We start from the raw sequence: 16,746 nt of genomic DNA, 5'->3' as shown, positions 1-16,746 counted from the left end.
CTAAATAAACCAAACCTAAATAACTGAATTGACTACAGTTTCTTGCTATAGCTGCTTTGGTAGTAGGAAAAATGAATCTATCATGGACAAAACAATGTAGAAGACATGCTCTGAGTGAAGGTGTGGGGATACTGCCTATTACCTGAACTCACTCCCTACAAGTAGGAAAATTCCCACTTTATGAGTCTTCATATAAAGCAAAGCCCACCTTCCTATATAGAGGCTAACAATGCCATATACTAGCTCTTCCAGTCACCCTGCAGCACAGACATGGGTGCTGAACCTAGACTTTACCAATATAACATTCCAACCAAGACCTCTATAAGAGAGACAGTAAGAAGTTGGGACAGCAAAGTTCAAATTTTGGCAGCAGGAGGCAATAGCAACATTAAGTTTCAAACGGAAACAAACAGTAGCAGCTATGCAGTGGCTGAGTCTAGGCTTCAGCAATTTGCAGCTCCATTATTGTCACCAGACTGTTTTAGGTCATTTTTTTGCTATGTGTCTTCTAATATCTAGGCTTCCTTGTTCCTGGCTATTAAAGGATACAACCTTCTCACTAATTTGGCAAGGTAATCAATACGCTTTCAATAAATCCCCTTTCTGCTTGAATCAATCAGAATTGCACTCCATTATCTGCAATTAAAAACCCTGACTGAGCCATTTACTAATTAAATACATTACACTAAATAATTGTATTTTATCCAATCTTTTTACCTTAGCATTTGTTCTTTTATATAATTTGTCATTATGGTCTTAAGTAACATCTAATTTATACATGGTAGTATGTTCTAATGACAACAACAAAAAATCTTCAAATGAGATTTTTTTTTTTTACCTTTTTCAAAAGTAACACAAAATACAAATATAATAACAATTTTCTAAGGGTTATTTTCACTGAAGTTCAAAGTTAAGCTTTATTCAGGCTTCTTACCTGTCAGGAATACCTAGCCTCTTGACACTTCTATAAACGGAAAGGGTATTTGCAACATGTCGATAATTAAACCAGAATCGGGATGTACACACCTAAAGTATTAAAACAAAAACACAATTTTTATGCATCAAGGCTAACTAACCATGGAGCTGCAGAGTATTTTTCTTTAAGTAGGATACAGAGACCTCTCAGAAACAGTATGCCATAATTCAGGCTTTAAAACAGCAAACACAAAAAATTGTCAGTAAAGGCCAGGCACAGTGGCTCAAGCCTGTAATACCAACACTTTGGGAAGCCAAGGCAGTAGGATCACTTGGGTCCAGGAGTTCGAGACCAGCCTGGCCAACATGGCAAAACCCCACCTCTGCTAAAAATACAAAAATTACCCAGGTGTGGTGGCGTGCACCTGTAGTTCCAGCTACTTGGGAGGCTAAGGCATGAGAATCGCTTAAACCTGGGAGGTGGAGGTTGCAGTGAGTGGAGATGGCACCACTGCACTCCAGCTTTGGTGACAGAGCAAGACTTTGTCTCAAAAAAAAAAAGAATTGTCAGTAAAACTAATCTCTCCAAAGAGAAGTCTTTCATAACCAGTATTAGATTTTAAAAGACCATTCAGCTTAAGAGAACGCGTATCTTTGGGAAATTTAATCAAATACTGAGCCAACTTAGTTATCACAATTTCTGTGACTCAGTAACATTCCTATTTCTAAAAAATTAAATTCTTTAGAATCAAAGACAATGCCCATAATTTCTTCACAGGATAGAGAAGAAAATTAGCTACATAGGGTTATACAATATTTGTTTCATTCCACATTGCTTCCTTTATTGTGAGAAATGTAGGACACAGGATAAAACATAACATATAAAACAGTTGTAAATGTACATAAGAGAGTGCATTACAAAGAAGCCATTGAACTCAAGAGAAAATTAGAAACAATCCAACCAAGTTTTATAGTTTAAAAAAATTCCTAAGAATTATATTAAAGGTGCTAGGAAAATCTAATTCCATGCCTCAAAAGTTAGTGTTGTTGAGAACCCATTCTAAGGTAGGTAAATATAGATTGGGGTCACTTGGTAATATATCTACCAAGCACAATCCTGGCTTCTATCACATGCCTGTGCCTTTAGTAGGTATAATGACAATTTTGAGAACAGCGTAAGTGTTCTTGCCCCTGACAAACAGAAAGGAACTACATGGTTTTTTTAAATTAAGTTTTCAACCTAGAATCCAATCAGGAAAAGACGAAATTTTTGACTGTATAAAAATGTAAAATTCCATATATCAAAAATATCATAAAATTCTGGCTGGACACAGTAGCTTACACCTATAATCCTAGCAGTTTGGGAGGCCAAGGTGGATCACTTGATGTTAGGAGTTAAAGAACGGCCTAGGCAACACAACGAGACCCCCATCTCTACAAAAAAAAATGTAAAATTTAGCAAGGAGTGGTAGTTTGTGGTTGTGGTTCTAGCTACTTGGGAAGCTGACGTGGGAGGATCACTCGAGCCCAGGAGTTCAGGGCTACAGTGAGCTATGATCACACCACTGCACTCCAGCCTGGGAGACAGTGCAAGACCTCATCTCCAAAAACTCCCTTTTTAATTTTAAATAATAAAGTATAACTTATTAAAGTTTCACTATACTAATATGTAAAATACTGGACAAAAAAAGAAAACTGCAGTTGTAATACAATGCTCATTAATCTTTCTTTTTCATCTTTTATTTTTTACCTGAATCCCAGGTTACTGAAATTGAAGAGAGGTTTGGTTAGAGGTTTCCCAGAGCAAGGAAGGCTTTCATGTGTGTGTCAGTATAAGCTAACAGTATTTTAGTTCCAAAAGATAAGCCCTTTGGCAATTGGTGGTCTGCATATAAGCAGTTACTGCCTCTTGAACATGGAGGGGCTCCTAGTTTCCTGTAGAAAAAGTTTATCCTGTCAAATTGGTAGATGATGGCCTGGCTCCCAACAGTTCTCCTTACTTTTAAGTAGGCAATGAAATCCTCTCTCCTTATCTTTAGCAGTCTTTTCTCAGTCACTTCAGAAAAATTTCTTGTGAAGGGTAGCGTATATAAGAGATTTTTTTCTTGAAGAACAAGAAAATGAGCCATGAACCCATGTTACACTGTCCTATTTAATCACAATGCTATTATATTTAAAACAAACAAGTATAGAACCTGTAATCACCCTATTATAGGAACCTATAGATAATTCATTATCTGTATTTTTATCAACTGTGTTTGTCAAATGATTCTCAATAAATTTACAAAGCCTCAAACATTCATTTGGCGTCGGTAAGTTATAGTCTTGCATGTTTATTCTGCACTTTAAGTTGAATTCCTCTATCCATCTCCTTTACATTCCCACTATATTCTTACCATTTATAATTTCCAGTTTTCTTCCTTTTCCAACATGCATTACTGGCTTTGAGATGCTGTACATTCTCTGCTCCCTTTTTCACAAAATCAGCTTCCTTTCCTGCCTCTTTGAACCTATTCTCTATTTCCCCATTGTTTCTTCCAGTCCAACCCTTGTACATGTTTTTTCATTAAGTCAAACATTATGTTTTCTAATCATATAAATGCCATTAAATGAAACTCCAGTAATGAAACTATTATCCAAATATTTTCCAAGCATAGGAAAAACAAATTTGATTATGTGAATTCTGTTTGAGGAATTAAAACTACAAATTTATGAATCCAGAAAAATTAAAGATGGTAATTCACACTAAGGTTGGGCAAAAGGCTGAAGAAAAAAAAAAGGCCAATAAGCAGGCCCTACTAAAAATCAAAACAATGCAAATTAAAACAAAATTTAATGTGTTGACCAGCAGTCAAAAAGTTAAGGTAAAAATTAAGAATACATAGCTGACTTGGATTTAGAAAAGGAGCCACAGTCTTTCTGGAGGCAATTATGCTCCATGACTTCACATTCTTACACTTAGGAATTTATCCTAAAGAGAAAATCAGTCAGGTCACAGAGTTATGTGTATAAGAATGTTCAACACAGAACTGTTTACAATAACGAAAAATTTAGATTCTAAATGCCCATAAACTGGAGGTTACAGTACATTCATAAAACGGAAGAAAATACAGCTTTTGGAAAAGATTATGTATCTCCATACCTACTGGCAGGGAAAGATCCCTAAGATATGATAAAGGGTTGCAAAACAGCAGGCATAATATGATCCCAATTATATAAAATCACATATCTATATATCTTTATGCTTATATATGAAGAGGGAAAGGGCTTGAACAATGCTCATCAAAATATTAACTCCGGGATGTGGGACTTGAAGCCATTTTCCCTGTCTTCTTTAATTGAGGTGAAATTCACATAACAAAATTAGTCTGCCTTCTTTAAACTTTTCTGTATAACTTGAACTTCTACAGTGGTCATTTATTGTTTTATAAGCAGAAAAAAACAACCGAAAAAATTTTAAAATGTGTAAGGAGAGAGTATCTATAAACTAATACTATAAATAAGAGATGCAATTAGTAGTTTCCAGCATTAAAATATTTCTACCTTTTATAAAATGCTTCCTTTAACAATAGCATTCCCAATTTATTCTTACATTTATTTTCAGATCACCACTTGACAGATATTCTGAGGACAAAGAATATTACTAGAGTATTATAGTTGATGTGGTCAATTTAAAATATAGCCAAATCAAAATAAAGAATTTCTGATATAAAATGTAAAAAAATAAATTGCATTTTCAAAAGTTTGATTCACACAAATTTCTCAGATACATACCTAATGTGAACAGCAAGGTATACTTTTACAGTATACTTACCAGAACAGCCCAGTTGTTTGTATGGCCACTTCTAAAGAATTGTTCTGCTTGATCCTAAATAAAGCAAAACGAATAGAAGAAAAAGCCACAATTTCTCAGAATAAAGACTGATAATGGACAGTTAAGACTCATGTAGTTTTTACAGTTGTAATAACAATCATCTTAGGTAAGTTTATGAAGATTCCAGTATTTGTCATTATGGACTACATAAAGAATCAAAAGAGCTTATTGCTTAAGATACTATAAGGACAAAAGTCCTGAACTGGAAATCTGGAGAACTGGGTTTCAGTCTTGGCTTAGACATCAATTAAACAGAGTAACCTTGATTAAGATACTCAACCTCCCTGGAGACTCAGTTTCCTCATGTGCAAAATGAAAGCAATGCCAATCCTACATCAGTGCTCTTTTAGAGAACTGTAAGATATATGTGCAAGAGCTTCTGCTTTAAAATATTATTTAGCATTACTCAAATGAAAGCATACTATATAACTCATATCTTTCTATTTCCCATACCCTGAGAATTATTAAGAAAGTAGAATGTATGTTCAATTAAGAACGTACAATTTGCTTGTTCAACATTTAACAAGGCTATTATTTAAAACTGCAACCTCGCCCCACCATTTTTCTTATATGATTTATTTTTTTCTACTGTGTTTATCATCTTCTTACATTACATATATAATTAACTTATTTATTATGTGTATTAATCGTCTGTCTTTCCCAAAACAATGTAAGCTTCAGTAGGGCAGGGGCTTTCATCAGTTATATTCGATGATGTATTCCAAGTAAGTTTGGCATATAGTGGGTTTTTAATAAATATTTTTTGAATTAATGAATCCATGGTCCAAATGCCTTTACTGTCAGTGAACAAATCAAGAGTCTCCTATGGAAAACTGAAACCGCATGGTTAATAGTTTCAAAATATGGTAAGAAGGTATTACATAAAGGTTGTACTATAAAGTTGTAACTTTCAAAATCTCCTTTTAGGTTGTACTCTGATAATTCCTTTATTAAAGTGATCACTCTCTGCAGTGAGAAGGCAAGGTAAAAATGCATATGCCAGGAATTTAACCAAAGATTAATATTTCACTTTTAGCAATGCCATACAGATAATTTTTATCCTCATGAATTGCATGTGAGATATAATCTCCCAACATCCTCAACAAAAACAAAATTATCACTGTTTGAACTTCTCACAGACATCTTTTTAATCCTTTAATCATTTAATAGTCATCTCAGTTGATTCTCTAAAATCTCTGCAATTATGTTAACCAATTCTTTAATATTGATCACAATATTAAAAATTAAAGGCCGGGCGCGGTGGCTCACGCCTGTAATCCCAGCACTTTGGGAGGCCGAGGCGGGCAGATCACGAGGTCAGGAGATCGAGACCATCCTGGCTAACATGGTGAAACCGCGTCTCTACTAAAAATACAAAAAAAATTAGCCGGGCGTAGTGGCGTGCACCTGTAGTCCCAGCTACTCAGGAGGCTGAGGCAGGAGAATGGCGTGAACCCGGGAGGCGGAGCTTGCAGTGAGCCGAGATTGCGCCACAGCACTCCAGCCTGGGCGACAGAGCCAGACTCCGTCTAAAAAAAAAAAAAAAAAAAAAAAAAAAATTAAAGATCAGACAAATGTGCTACAACACCCATAAAGATTGCTGAGGTTTCTTTCTTTTTTTTTTTTTTTCTGGGAGATATAATTGAAAGAGAGGGGCCTGATTGCTTTTAAACATTTTATCTCAAACACAGACAGGTCTTCTTCATATGCTTCTAATTTTCCATTCAGTCTTGTAATTGTGAATGACTTATTTCATGCCTTCATTCTACACATAAGTTAATATGTTTCCTGTTAAAAATTTCATTCAGTATCCATTCTTACTATGTTCTAGGTACTTTATTTGAACTCACCAATATAGCTGATTGAGCACATCCTCTAGCATTCTGCCAGGGACTATTTCACCAACCTATTAAAGTAAGTCTAAATTATATTTGCCATCTCAAGACACTAAAATTTTCTAACACCATCCTGACACCTAATGAACATGATTTTGATTATATATTAAAATAATAGTGGATATAAGCCACACTGACCTCAGATCAGCTCCCAAACATTAATTACTAGACCTGCCAGAATGTCTAGGTTCAAATCTGGGCTCTATTACTTACTAGGTGTATAAACAGGAAAGTTCCTTAACTTTTCTGTGCCTCCAAATCTCCATCTATAAAACAGTAATAATATTATCTGACTCAGAGAATGTAGGAATAGTGACTGGAACATACTAATAGCCTGAAAAACATTAACAGCTTTAATTTTGAGCTAACAAGAAAATTTCAGGAGAATAAATTTAAACTTCCACTTGTACACACATCTGTACCTGTGTGCACAAGTACGCACACACAAGTGTAAAGACCCAAGTATTATATATGCTGCCTACAAGAAACCCACTTCACCTATAAACACGCATAGACAAAGTGAATGAATGAAAAAGGACATTCCACACAAACGGAAAACAAAAGGGAGCAGGAGTAACTGTACTTAGATCAAAAAAAGACTTTAAGTCAAAAACTATAAAAAAGAGACAAAGGTCACTATACAATGATAAAGAAATCAATTCAGCAAGAGAGCATACAATTATAAGTATGTATGCACCCAACACTGGAGCACCCAGATGTATAAATCAAATGTTATTAGATCTAAAGGGAAAGAAGAGATCACAATATAATACTAGGTGGGGACTTCAACACTCCACTCTCCATTGGACAGATCATCTGGACAGAAAATCAACAAGGAAACATTGAATTTATTTTATTTTTGAGATGCAGTCTCATTCTGTCACCTAGGCTGGAGTGCAGTAGCACCATCTTGCCTCACTGCAACCTCTGCCTCCTAGATTCAAGCGATTCTCCTGCCTCAGCCTCCCAAGGAACTAGGACTACAGGTGTGCATCACCACACCCAGCTAATTTTTGTATTTTTGGTAGAGACGGGGTTTCACCATGTTGGCCAGGCTAGTCTCGAACTCCTGACCTCAAGTGATCCGCCTGCCTCAGCCTCCCAAAGTGCTGGGATTACAGGCAAACAGAACTAACAGACATTTACAGAACATTTCTTCCAACAATGGCAAATTACACATTCTTCTCGTCAGCACGTGGAACATTCTCCAGGACAGACTGACCACGTGGTAGGCGCAAAACAAGGCTCAGTGAATTTTTAAAAATCAAAATTATACCAAAAATCTCTTCTGACTACAATAGAAAAGAACTAGCAATCAATTAACATGACAAATTTTGGAAAATGTTCAAATATATGGAAATTAAACAATATGCTCCTGAACAACCAATGGGTCAAGGAAGAAATTAATAAGAAAATTAAAAATTTCTTTTAATACATGAAAATAGAAACACAACATAACAAAACCTATGAGATACAGCAAAACAGTACTAAAAGGTAGGTTTATTGCAATAATCACCTACATCAAAAAGTACAAAGATTTAACCTAATAACACATCTCAAGGTACTAGAGAAGAACAGACCAAACACAAAATAAGAAAAGAAATAATACAGATCAGAGCAGAAATAAACAAAAGAGAGTTAAAAAATACAAAAAAAGTCAATGAAGCAAAAAGCTGGCTTTTTAAAAAAATAAACAATATCAACAAACCTTCAGCCAAACTAAGAAAAAAAGAGAGAATACCCAAATAAATATATTCAGAAACAAAAAAGGAGATATTACAAATGGATACCACTGAAGTACAAAGAATCACTAGAGACTATTATAAACAACTATACACAAATACACTGGAAAACCTAGAAGAAATGGATAAATTCCTGAACACATACAAGCTACCACGACTGAACCAGGAAGATAGAGAAACCTGAATGGACTGAGGCTGAGTAACGCGCTTGAAGCAGTAATAAAAGTCCCTCAATGAAGAAAAGCCCAGAACGGGATGGCTTCACTGCTGAATTCTACCAAACTTTTAAAGAACTAACACCAATTCTTCTCAAACTATCCCAAAAAAATTGAAGAAGAAGGAATTCTTCCCAATTTGTTTTATGAGGCCAGCATTACCCTGATAACAAAACCAGAAAACAAGCATACAACAAAAAAAAAAGGAAACTAAGGCCAATACCCATGATGAACATAGATGCAAAAATCTTCAACAAAATACTAGCAAACTGAATCCAACAGCACAACAAAAAGATAATATACCACAATCGAGTAGTGTTAATTGCAAATCAATAAACATGATGTATCACATCAACAAAATGAAAGACAAAAAACATATGACTGTCTCAGTAGACACAGAAAGAGCATTTGATAAAATTCAACATCCCCTCATGATAAAAACTCTCAACAAATTGGGTATAGAAGGAACACACCTAAACACAAAAAGGCCATCTACGAAAACCCACATCCAACATCATATTGAACAGGGAAAAGCTGAAATCTTTCCCTTTAAGAACTAGAACAAGACAAGGATACCCACTCTCACCACTCTTATTCAAGATACTGCTGGAAGTTCTAGCCAGAGCAATTAAGCAAGAGAAGGAAATAAAAGGCATCCCAATTGAAAAGGAGGAAGTCAAACTGTCCTTGTTCACAAACAACATGATCTTATATTTAGAAAAACCTAAACGCTCCACAAAAAAACTCTTAGAACTGATAAGACTAATTCAGTAAAGTTGCAAGATTCAAAAATCAACAGACAAAAATCAACGGCGTTTCTATATACCAATAATGAACTAGTTGAAGAAAAATCAGGAATGCAATCCCATTTACAATAACTACAGAAAAATTTAGGAATAAATTTAACCAAGAAGTGAAAAATCTCTACAATGAAAATTACAAAATATTGATAAGAGAAAATTAAGAGAACATAAAAAGATGAAAATGCTTCCATGCATTGAACTGGAAGAATAAATACTGTATTGTTAAAATGACCACATCACCTAAAGTGATCTACAGTTCACTGCAATCTCTATCAAAATACCAATGATATTCTTCACAGAAATAGAAAAGCAATCCTGAAATATTTGCAAACTATTCATCCTATAAGGGATTAACATCCAAAATATACAAGGAACTCAAACTTATGTTAACAGCAAAAAAACACAAATAATCCAATTAAAAATGAGCAAAGGATCTGAATAGATATTTCTCAAAAGACATACAAATGGCCCACAAGTATATGAAAAAATGTTCAATATCACTAATCACCAAGGAAATGCAAACCAAAACCACAATGAGATATCATCTTAGTGCCTATTATCAAAAAGACAAAAAATAACAAATGCTAGTTAAGATGTAGACAAAAGGGAATTGGGAATTCTTATACACTGCTGGTGGGAATGTAAATTAGTACAGCCACTATGGTGAACAGTATGGAAGCTCCTCAAAACACTCAAAATAGAACTACCATATGATCCAGCAATTCCACTACTGGGCATATATTCAAAGGAAAGGAAACCAGTAGGCCAGAGAGATATCTACACTCCATATTTATTGCAGCACTATTCACAATAGCCAAGATATAGCATCAACCTCAGTGTCTATCAGCAGATGAATGGACAAAGCAAATGTGTGTGTGTGCGTGTGCACGTGCACACGTGTATATATCAAATGGAGTATTATTCATCCATAAAAAGAATAAAATCCTATCATAAACAGGTACATGGATGAGCCTGGAGGAAATTACATTAAGTGAAATAAGTCAGGCACAGAAATTTAAATTTTTTAATTTCAATATCACCCAGATATGGACATTTTTAAAACTTGATCTCATGGAAATAGAGTAGAATAGAGGCTGGAAAGAATAGGAAGGTGACAGGGGGAGTACAGAGAGACATTCGTTAACAGATACAAAATTACAGATAACAGGAATAAGTTCTAGCCTTCTGTAGCACTTCAGAGTAACTATAGTAAACAATAATTTATTATATTTTCTCAACTAGCTAGAACTCTTTTCTAACATTTTGAATATTATCAACACAAAGAAATGATAAACTTTTGAGGTGACAGATATGCTAATTACTCTGATTTGATCATTTCATATTGAATATGTCTCAAAATATCACACTATATACTCCATAAATATGTACAATTATTGTGCCAATTAAAATATATATATTACAAAAAGAGAGGCATCGCCTAAAGAGAATACAACATTGGTCAGAAAGTAAAGTATCTATTTCTGGAGATTTGTGAAATACCATTAACAGATTTTAGAATGTACATGTAACCCTCAAGAATATCAATTTTCATTAGAATATGATTTGCTATAGTAATACAAGTCAAATCTTATGTTAACTACCAATAGAGATGGAAAAAAACTGTGATCTCTGAAATTACTATGGCTAGGATAAAATACACTTAATTTAGCAAGGCAATAACATAGTATTTCACATTAAATGAAACTATAATGGGTTGTCTATTGTTAAGCATTGTTTCTGATAAATTATTGACATAATATAGAAGAATAACCTGAACAAAAAGTGTGTGTGTGGCATGTGTGTGTGGGGGGGTGTCTGTGTGTGTATTTTTCCCTCTCCAAACTCAACAGCCGCCTGATGTTAAAGAAAGCAATGCGCTACAGTGGTTAAGCATTGATTTGGGAATTCAAAGACCTAAGCTAAAATGCAGGTCCTATCTCGCAACTGGCTGTGAAATTGGGGTAAGTCATTTAGCTCTTTAGACTTGACTATCCTCATGTCTCTAATGTGCCTTCCACCTCCAAAGTTCTTACTTCTTTCAGACCTTAGTGAAAAAATTTAGATGGCAAAACTTTTTTGTGGTTGTCTAGACAATACAGTCATTATAAAGTCATTCATTCTACATACAGTAAATGGAGCACCTATCATGTGCCAGATACCATTAATATATAGTGATACAAAAATCACTGAAAAGCATGCTGCTTTCTCTCAAGAATCCAGAGTTCAATAAAGAGGAGCATGCAAACACATTACACTACAATGTAACATTCATTAATTCATCACACTCATTGGGCAACATGCCAGTCACTGCCCTGAGTGCTCCAAATACAATGCTGGGCAAAAATAGCTACAGTACTGCCTTCAAATAGGTTACTATCTAATTGGATAGATATACATTTAACAGATATACATTTAGCACACAATATAATAAGAGTATAACAGAGGGACCTGACCTGGTCAGGAAAGTTTTCCTAAAGAAGTGACTGTTGGGTTAAAATCCAAAAGATGAAGAAAAGAGGAAATACAATTCCAGACAGAGGGGAGAGAAAAAGCTTAAAGGTTTTGAGAAACTGAAAGAAATTTAGCCTAACTAGAAGTTTGAAAGAGAAAGAGAAAAAATTTGAAGTGTAGTCAGGGCCCAAAAACTACGCAGGGATTTTGTTTGTGGGTCATGGTGAAGAGTTTAGAGCAACATTAAGGTGGTCTTTTGAGCAACATTAAGGTGCCTAGGTGACATGATTGGAACTGTATTTTTAAAAGTTACTCTGGCTTCAATTTGGAGAACAGATTGAAAGGAAAAAACAATGACTCAAGGCAAAACATTTAGGAAACTGTTGCTCCTATCTCTAAGTGAGATATGATGGAATAACAGTACAAAGTATACACGGGTTATAGTAAATGAGTGCTGTATAAAGTGTACGAATTACAAGAGTAAAGGCAAAGGTAAGAGATAGGGAAAGGTTCTGCAGAAGTTATGCCTTTACTGCATTCTTGCACATGAACAGAGGAAACACGATGTATAAAATATTGTAATGTGAAAAAGCACAGCAATTATTTAACTACAAAAAAACAGTAATAGTATCCAAGATGAAGTAGTCAAAATTAGAATAAAGGAGGAAACAGAACTATTTACTCATATTTATGTTCTCTAAAAATTATGCTATATAAACATCAAATATATAAATTAACAGTAATTCATAAATATATATGAAGTTCATGCTCAATATCTTTTTTTAACTGATAGGGTGTGTATTCAAAAAGTTTGGAGTCCACTGGTCTAAGCTCAAGGTGCCCAGGTGGTGGGGAGACGAGGTTCCAACATGGAACACCGGAAAAGTAGGCAAGCACCAGGTCATAACGTTTAGACTTTATTCTGTATGCAATGGAGAAATATTTAAAAGATTTCATCAGAAGAATAACCTGATCAGCCATACATTTCGTGGAGACGAATCTAGCACCAAAGTGAGGGAGTATGGAGGCCTATGGAAAACAACATAAAGTAATCACAAGAGTCTAGACAAGAAGTGATCACAGCCTGAATTAAGTCAGTGGAACTGGAGAGGTGAGGGCAATTTTAAGAATTGAGATCACAGAATTTAGTGATAATTAGAATATGGGAAAAAGAGATTAAGACTCTCAGGTTTCTAGCTTAGGAGCAGCACATCTGGTTGAGAAATGGAGGAGAAAAGGGGTGCTTAGTTTTTCGGTGTCTTTTTAAGAGGCGGTAAGATAAGCAGAAGATAAAACTGTGGACACAGATTTTCAAATGTCTCCTGACTATCCCGGCTTCTTAGTCAGCTGGATATGCAGGCCTGCAAAAGATAGCAGACATCTAGATTGAAGACCGGGACTGAGGAATCGTCAGAGTATGGTGGATAGTAAAAGCATTATAGAGCACCAGAACATCCTGTGTCCACGTTTAAAAAATGGGAAGCTGGAGGAGCCCAGGATAAAACTAAGCACCCCTTTTATCCTCCATTTCTTAACCCAGATGTGTTGCCCCTAAGCCACAAACTTGAGAGTTTTCATAAACACATATTTATCCCATGTTCTAATTATCACTAAATTCTATGATCTGGATTCTTTAAATTGCTCTCACCTCTCCAGTTCCGTCTGACTCCTATCAGAACAGAGGGCTGCAGCTGAGTAGTAGGAAAGCAGTTGCCGCACACTGACATTTCACCAGCCTCTTGCTCGTATTTCACCTGCTAAGAACTGCACACATGTAGGAGCAAAGGATCAGGTCCTCCTCTGCCTCCGAGGGTTTATTTTAATTTATCGTTTTAAAACGCTGAAACAGACCAACACTGTCCTAACGCGTGCCCAGTAACACCCTCCTCAAACCCAGCCTGGATCAGAGGCTGATTGATTCCAGCAGACTTCCCTCAGCTGCTGTGTATCGGACATCTGCTGGAGGGCTCACAGCCACGACACAGCCGGCCTCCCGGGGCTCTGTGGTCAAATGAGCCTGACTCCTACCTCGATATGACTAGCGGCCACGCTGCCGAAGGACAAGAGCAACACAGCTGCCAAGGCAGTCGCAGCCCGGCTGAGGCTGTCGGTGACGGCCATGTTTGCCGGCTTCAGACTTCCCGCACCTGAAAGGGCGGAGGCAGTGCCGTAAAGTAGCGCCGCGGGTTTTTGCGACGCCATCCGCGCCCCTTCGAGGTGGCCCTCTGGTCCGGCTTTAGAGCTCCGCGCTTTTGTGGAGCTCGAGAGTCCGGGGCAGCTGGGACAAGGTAGACACAGGATATCGACCTTTTTATTTTTAACTGCATTTTCAGTTTGGAGGTTGTAAAATAGGTATAACATTTAAGAAAAAAATTTGAAAGGTGAGCGGAGGAAAAACCCGTGACTCCTTAAACTTTAAAAAGTTATTTCTCTGTTCCCTTATTTATTCATTTATTTATTTATTTATTTATTTTGCGGAGTGCTGCCAATTCTTTGAAAATATGAAGCTGGATGTGGTGGGAAGAACAAGCGTTTTGGCACAAAAAGATGATTAATTGGATAAACTATAAATGGAAAATGTGGGTGGGCGCTGCAATTTAGAGGCTTGGGGTCTACTACATGGTGAAAGGATTAACATGGGAAGCTAGTTAAGTTTTTGTTTCTTGAGTATCTTCTGTAATTATGGAACTAAAGCCTATCTGGAAGAGACACAGCTCGTGTATATGTATGGTCCACCATTCTCTTTATTATGTGCGTTCAGTTTTAATTTATGCATTTCATCTAGTATGACATAAACGTTTCCACGCTGCTTCCTCACAATTTAAACATTTAATGGTGAGATAAAATTCCATCCATTATTGATGCCTCAGCCAAAGTAATTGTCCCTCTACTGTACAATGCAAAGTTTTTAAGTTTTACTATGAAAATAATATTGTAAAGAGTATCTTTTGTGCGTCTCACTTTTTAAATCTGTTGAATTATTTTGTTTGTATAATTTTCCTGAACTAGGAATTTGGGGTCAAAATATTCAAAAACATTTTAATAACTATAAATGATGTTGCTTTCCAAAATGAACAAGCTTACAGCGCTATCAGAATACACAACACCAAACCATACCATTTTTTTTCCTTTAAATTCTTTGGTATGAAATGTTACCCCTAGGTAACTATACTTATAATTCTTTGGTTACTATCAAGATCTGATGTCTTTCTTGTGTTTCTAAACTATCTCTGTGTCCTCTGATGTAAATTCTTTGTTTATATATTTATGTTTTGCATATGAATTTGAATAATATATTTATAAATAAGTAACATTAGCCTTTGCCATATTTTATGCTATTGCTTTTCCCATTCTCTTGTCTCTCTTTTCCTTTTATTTGTTGATTTTGCTATTGCACTTTGTGAGAGGTTTCATGCTATGTAGTCAAATTTAGGTTTTCCAGTGTGTGAATCCTAGAAAGTGAATACACTGCCAGAATATCTTCCATTTATTCATTAATTCAACAGGTATCTATTGGATGCTGATGATTATGAAACAAAGTAGCAAAGATAAGAAGCCATTTGCTCATTCTGCTCCTTTGCCAGCAATATTTCACAAAGCCCCTGACTCCTTGACTGTGAGCAGCCTTGTGGAAGAATGCCTTGAAGACCATAAGCAGGATGGGGAACAGGTTTGCACATCTCTTGGCTGAATCACTGAATTTTTACAAAAGGTAAGTTCAGTGATCCTAGCCTTTGCCTCTTCCTGTACATAAGATACTGTCTGACAAGATTAATGATTATGCCTCAAATTCATGACCAGATGTAACTTCATACCCACACTTTGATGAGACTTTACTTGTATTAACCCATTTTCATACTGCTATGAAGAAATACCCAAGACTGCGTAATTTATAAAGAAAAAGGCTTAATGGACTCACAGTTCCACATGGCTGGGGAAGCCTCACTATCATGGTAGAAGATGAAGGAGGAGCATGCAAGTCCAAAATCCAGCAGGGCAGTCAAATCTTAAAGCTCCAAAATGATCTCCTTTGACTCCGTGTCTCACATCCAGTTCACATTGATACAAGAGGTAGGTTGCCATGGTCTTGGGCAGCTCTGCCGCTGTGGCTTTGCAAGATATAGCCTCCTTCCCAGCTGCTTTAACAGGCTGGCATTGAGTGTCTCTGGCTTTCCCAGGCACACGCTGCAAGCTGTTGGTGGATCTACCATCCTGGGGTCTGGAGGATGGTGGCCCTCTTCTCACAGCTCCACTAGGCACTGCCCCAGTGGGGACTCTGTGTGGGGGATCCCACCCTACATTTCCCTCCTGCATTGCTTTAGCAGAGGTCCTGCATGAGGGCCCTGCCCCTGCAGCACACCTCTGCCTGAACATCCAGGTGTTTCCATACATCCTCTGAAATCTAGGCAGGGTTCCCAAACCTCAATTCCTGACTTCTGTGCACCCACAGGCCCAATATCACATGTGAGCAGCCTGAGACTGCACAAAGCAGCAAGGCCCTGGGCCCAGCCCATAAAACCCATTTTTCTTCCTTGGCCTCCTGGCTTGTGATGAGAGGGACTTCCTGGAAGACCTCTTACATGCCCTGGAGACATTTTTCCCATTGTCGTGGTGATTAACATGTGGCTTCTTGTTACTTATGCAAATTTCTGCAGCAGGCTTGAATTTCTCAGAAAATGGGTTTTTCTTTTCTATCATGTCATCAGGCTGCAAGTTTTCCTTTTATGCTCTGCTTCCTCTTGAACGCTTTGCCACTTAGAAATTTCTTCCTTCAGATACCATAAATCATCTCCTTAAAGTTCAAAGTTCCACAGATATCTAGGGCAGGGGCAAAATGCCACCAGTCTCTTT

The 16,746-nt window shown here is 36.6% G+C and overlaps 1 protein-coding gene across 1 annotated transcript in view; it reads right to left on the bottom strand.

The window, feature by feature from the left end:
- The window catches only part of PIGK (phosphatidylinositol glycan anchor biosynthesis class K), a 129,909-nt gene extending 115,854 nt beyond the window's left edge, over positions 1-14,055 (bottom strand). Inside the window, exons 1-3 of the mRNA XM_003260224.3 lie at positions 13,924-14,055; positions 4,730-4,783; positions 935-1,026 (exon numbers count right to left, since the gene is read on the bottom strand). Coding sequence (XP_003260272.1) covers positions 935-1,026; positions 4,730-4,783; positions 13,924-14,016 — 239 coding nt within the window. The 5' untranslated portion in view covers positions 14,017-14,055. The remainder of the gene's footprint in view (positions 1-934; positions 1,027-4,729; positions 4,784-13,923) is intronic.
- Positions 14,056-16,746: the final 2,691 nt, after the last annotated feature.

This window comes from Nomascus leucogenys, chromosome 12 (genome assembly GCF_006542625.1).
Source record: "Nomascus leucogenys isolate Asia chromosome 12, Asia_NLE_v1, whole genome shotgun sequence".
Taxonomy (NCBI): Eukaryota; Metazoa; Chordata; class Mammalia; order Primates; family Hylobatidae; genus Nomascus; species Nomascus leucogenys.
The sequence above is the reverse complement of the archived record's forward strand: the minus strand, read 5'-3'. Positions and strand labels throughout refer to the sequence as shown.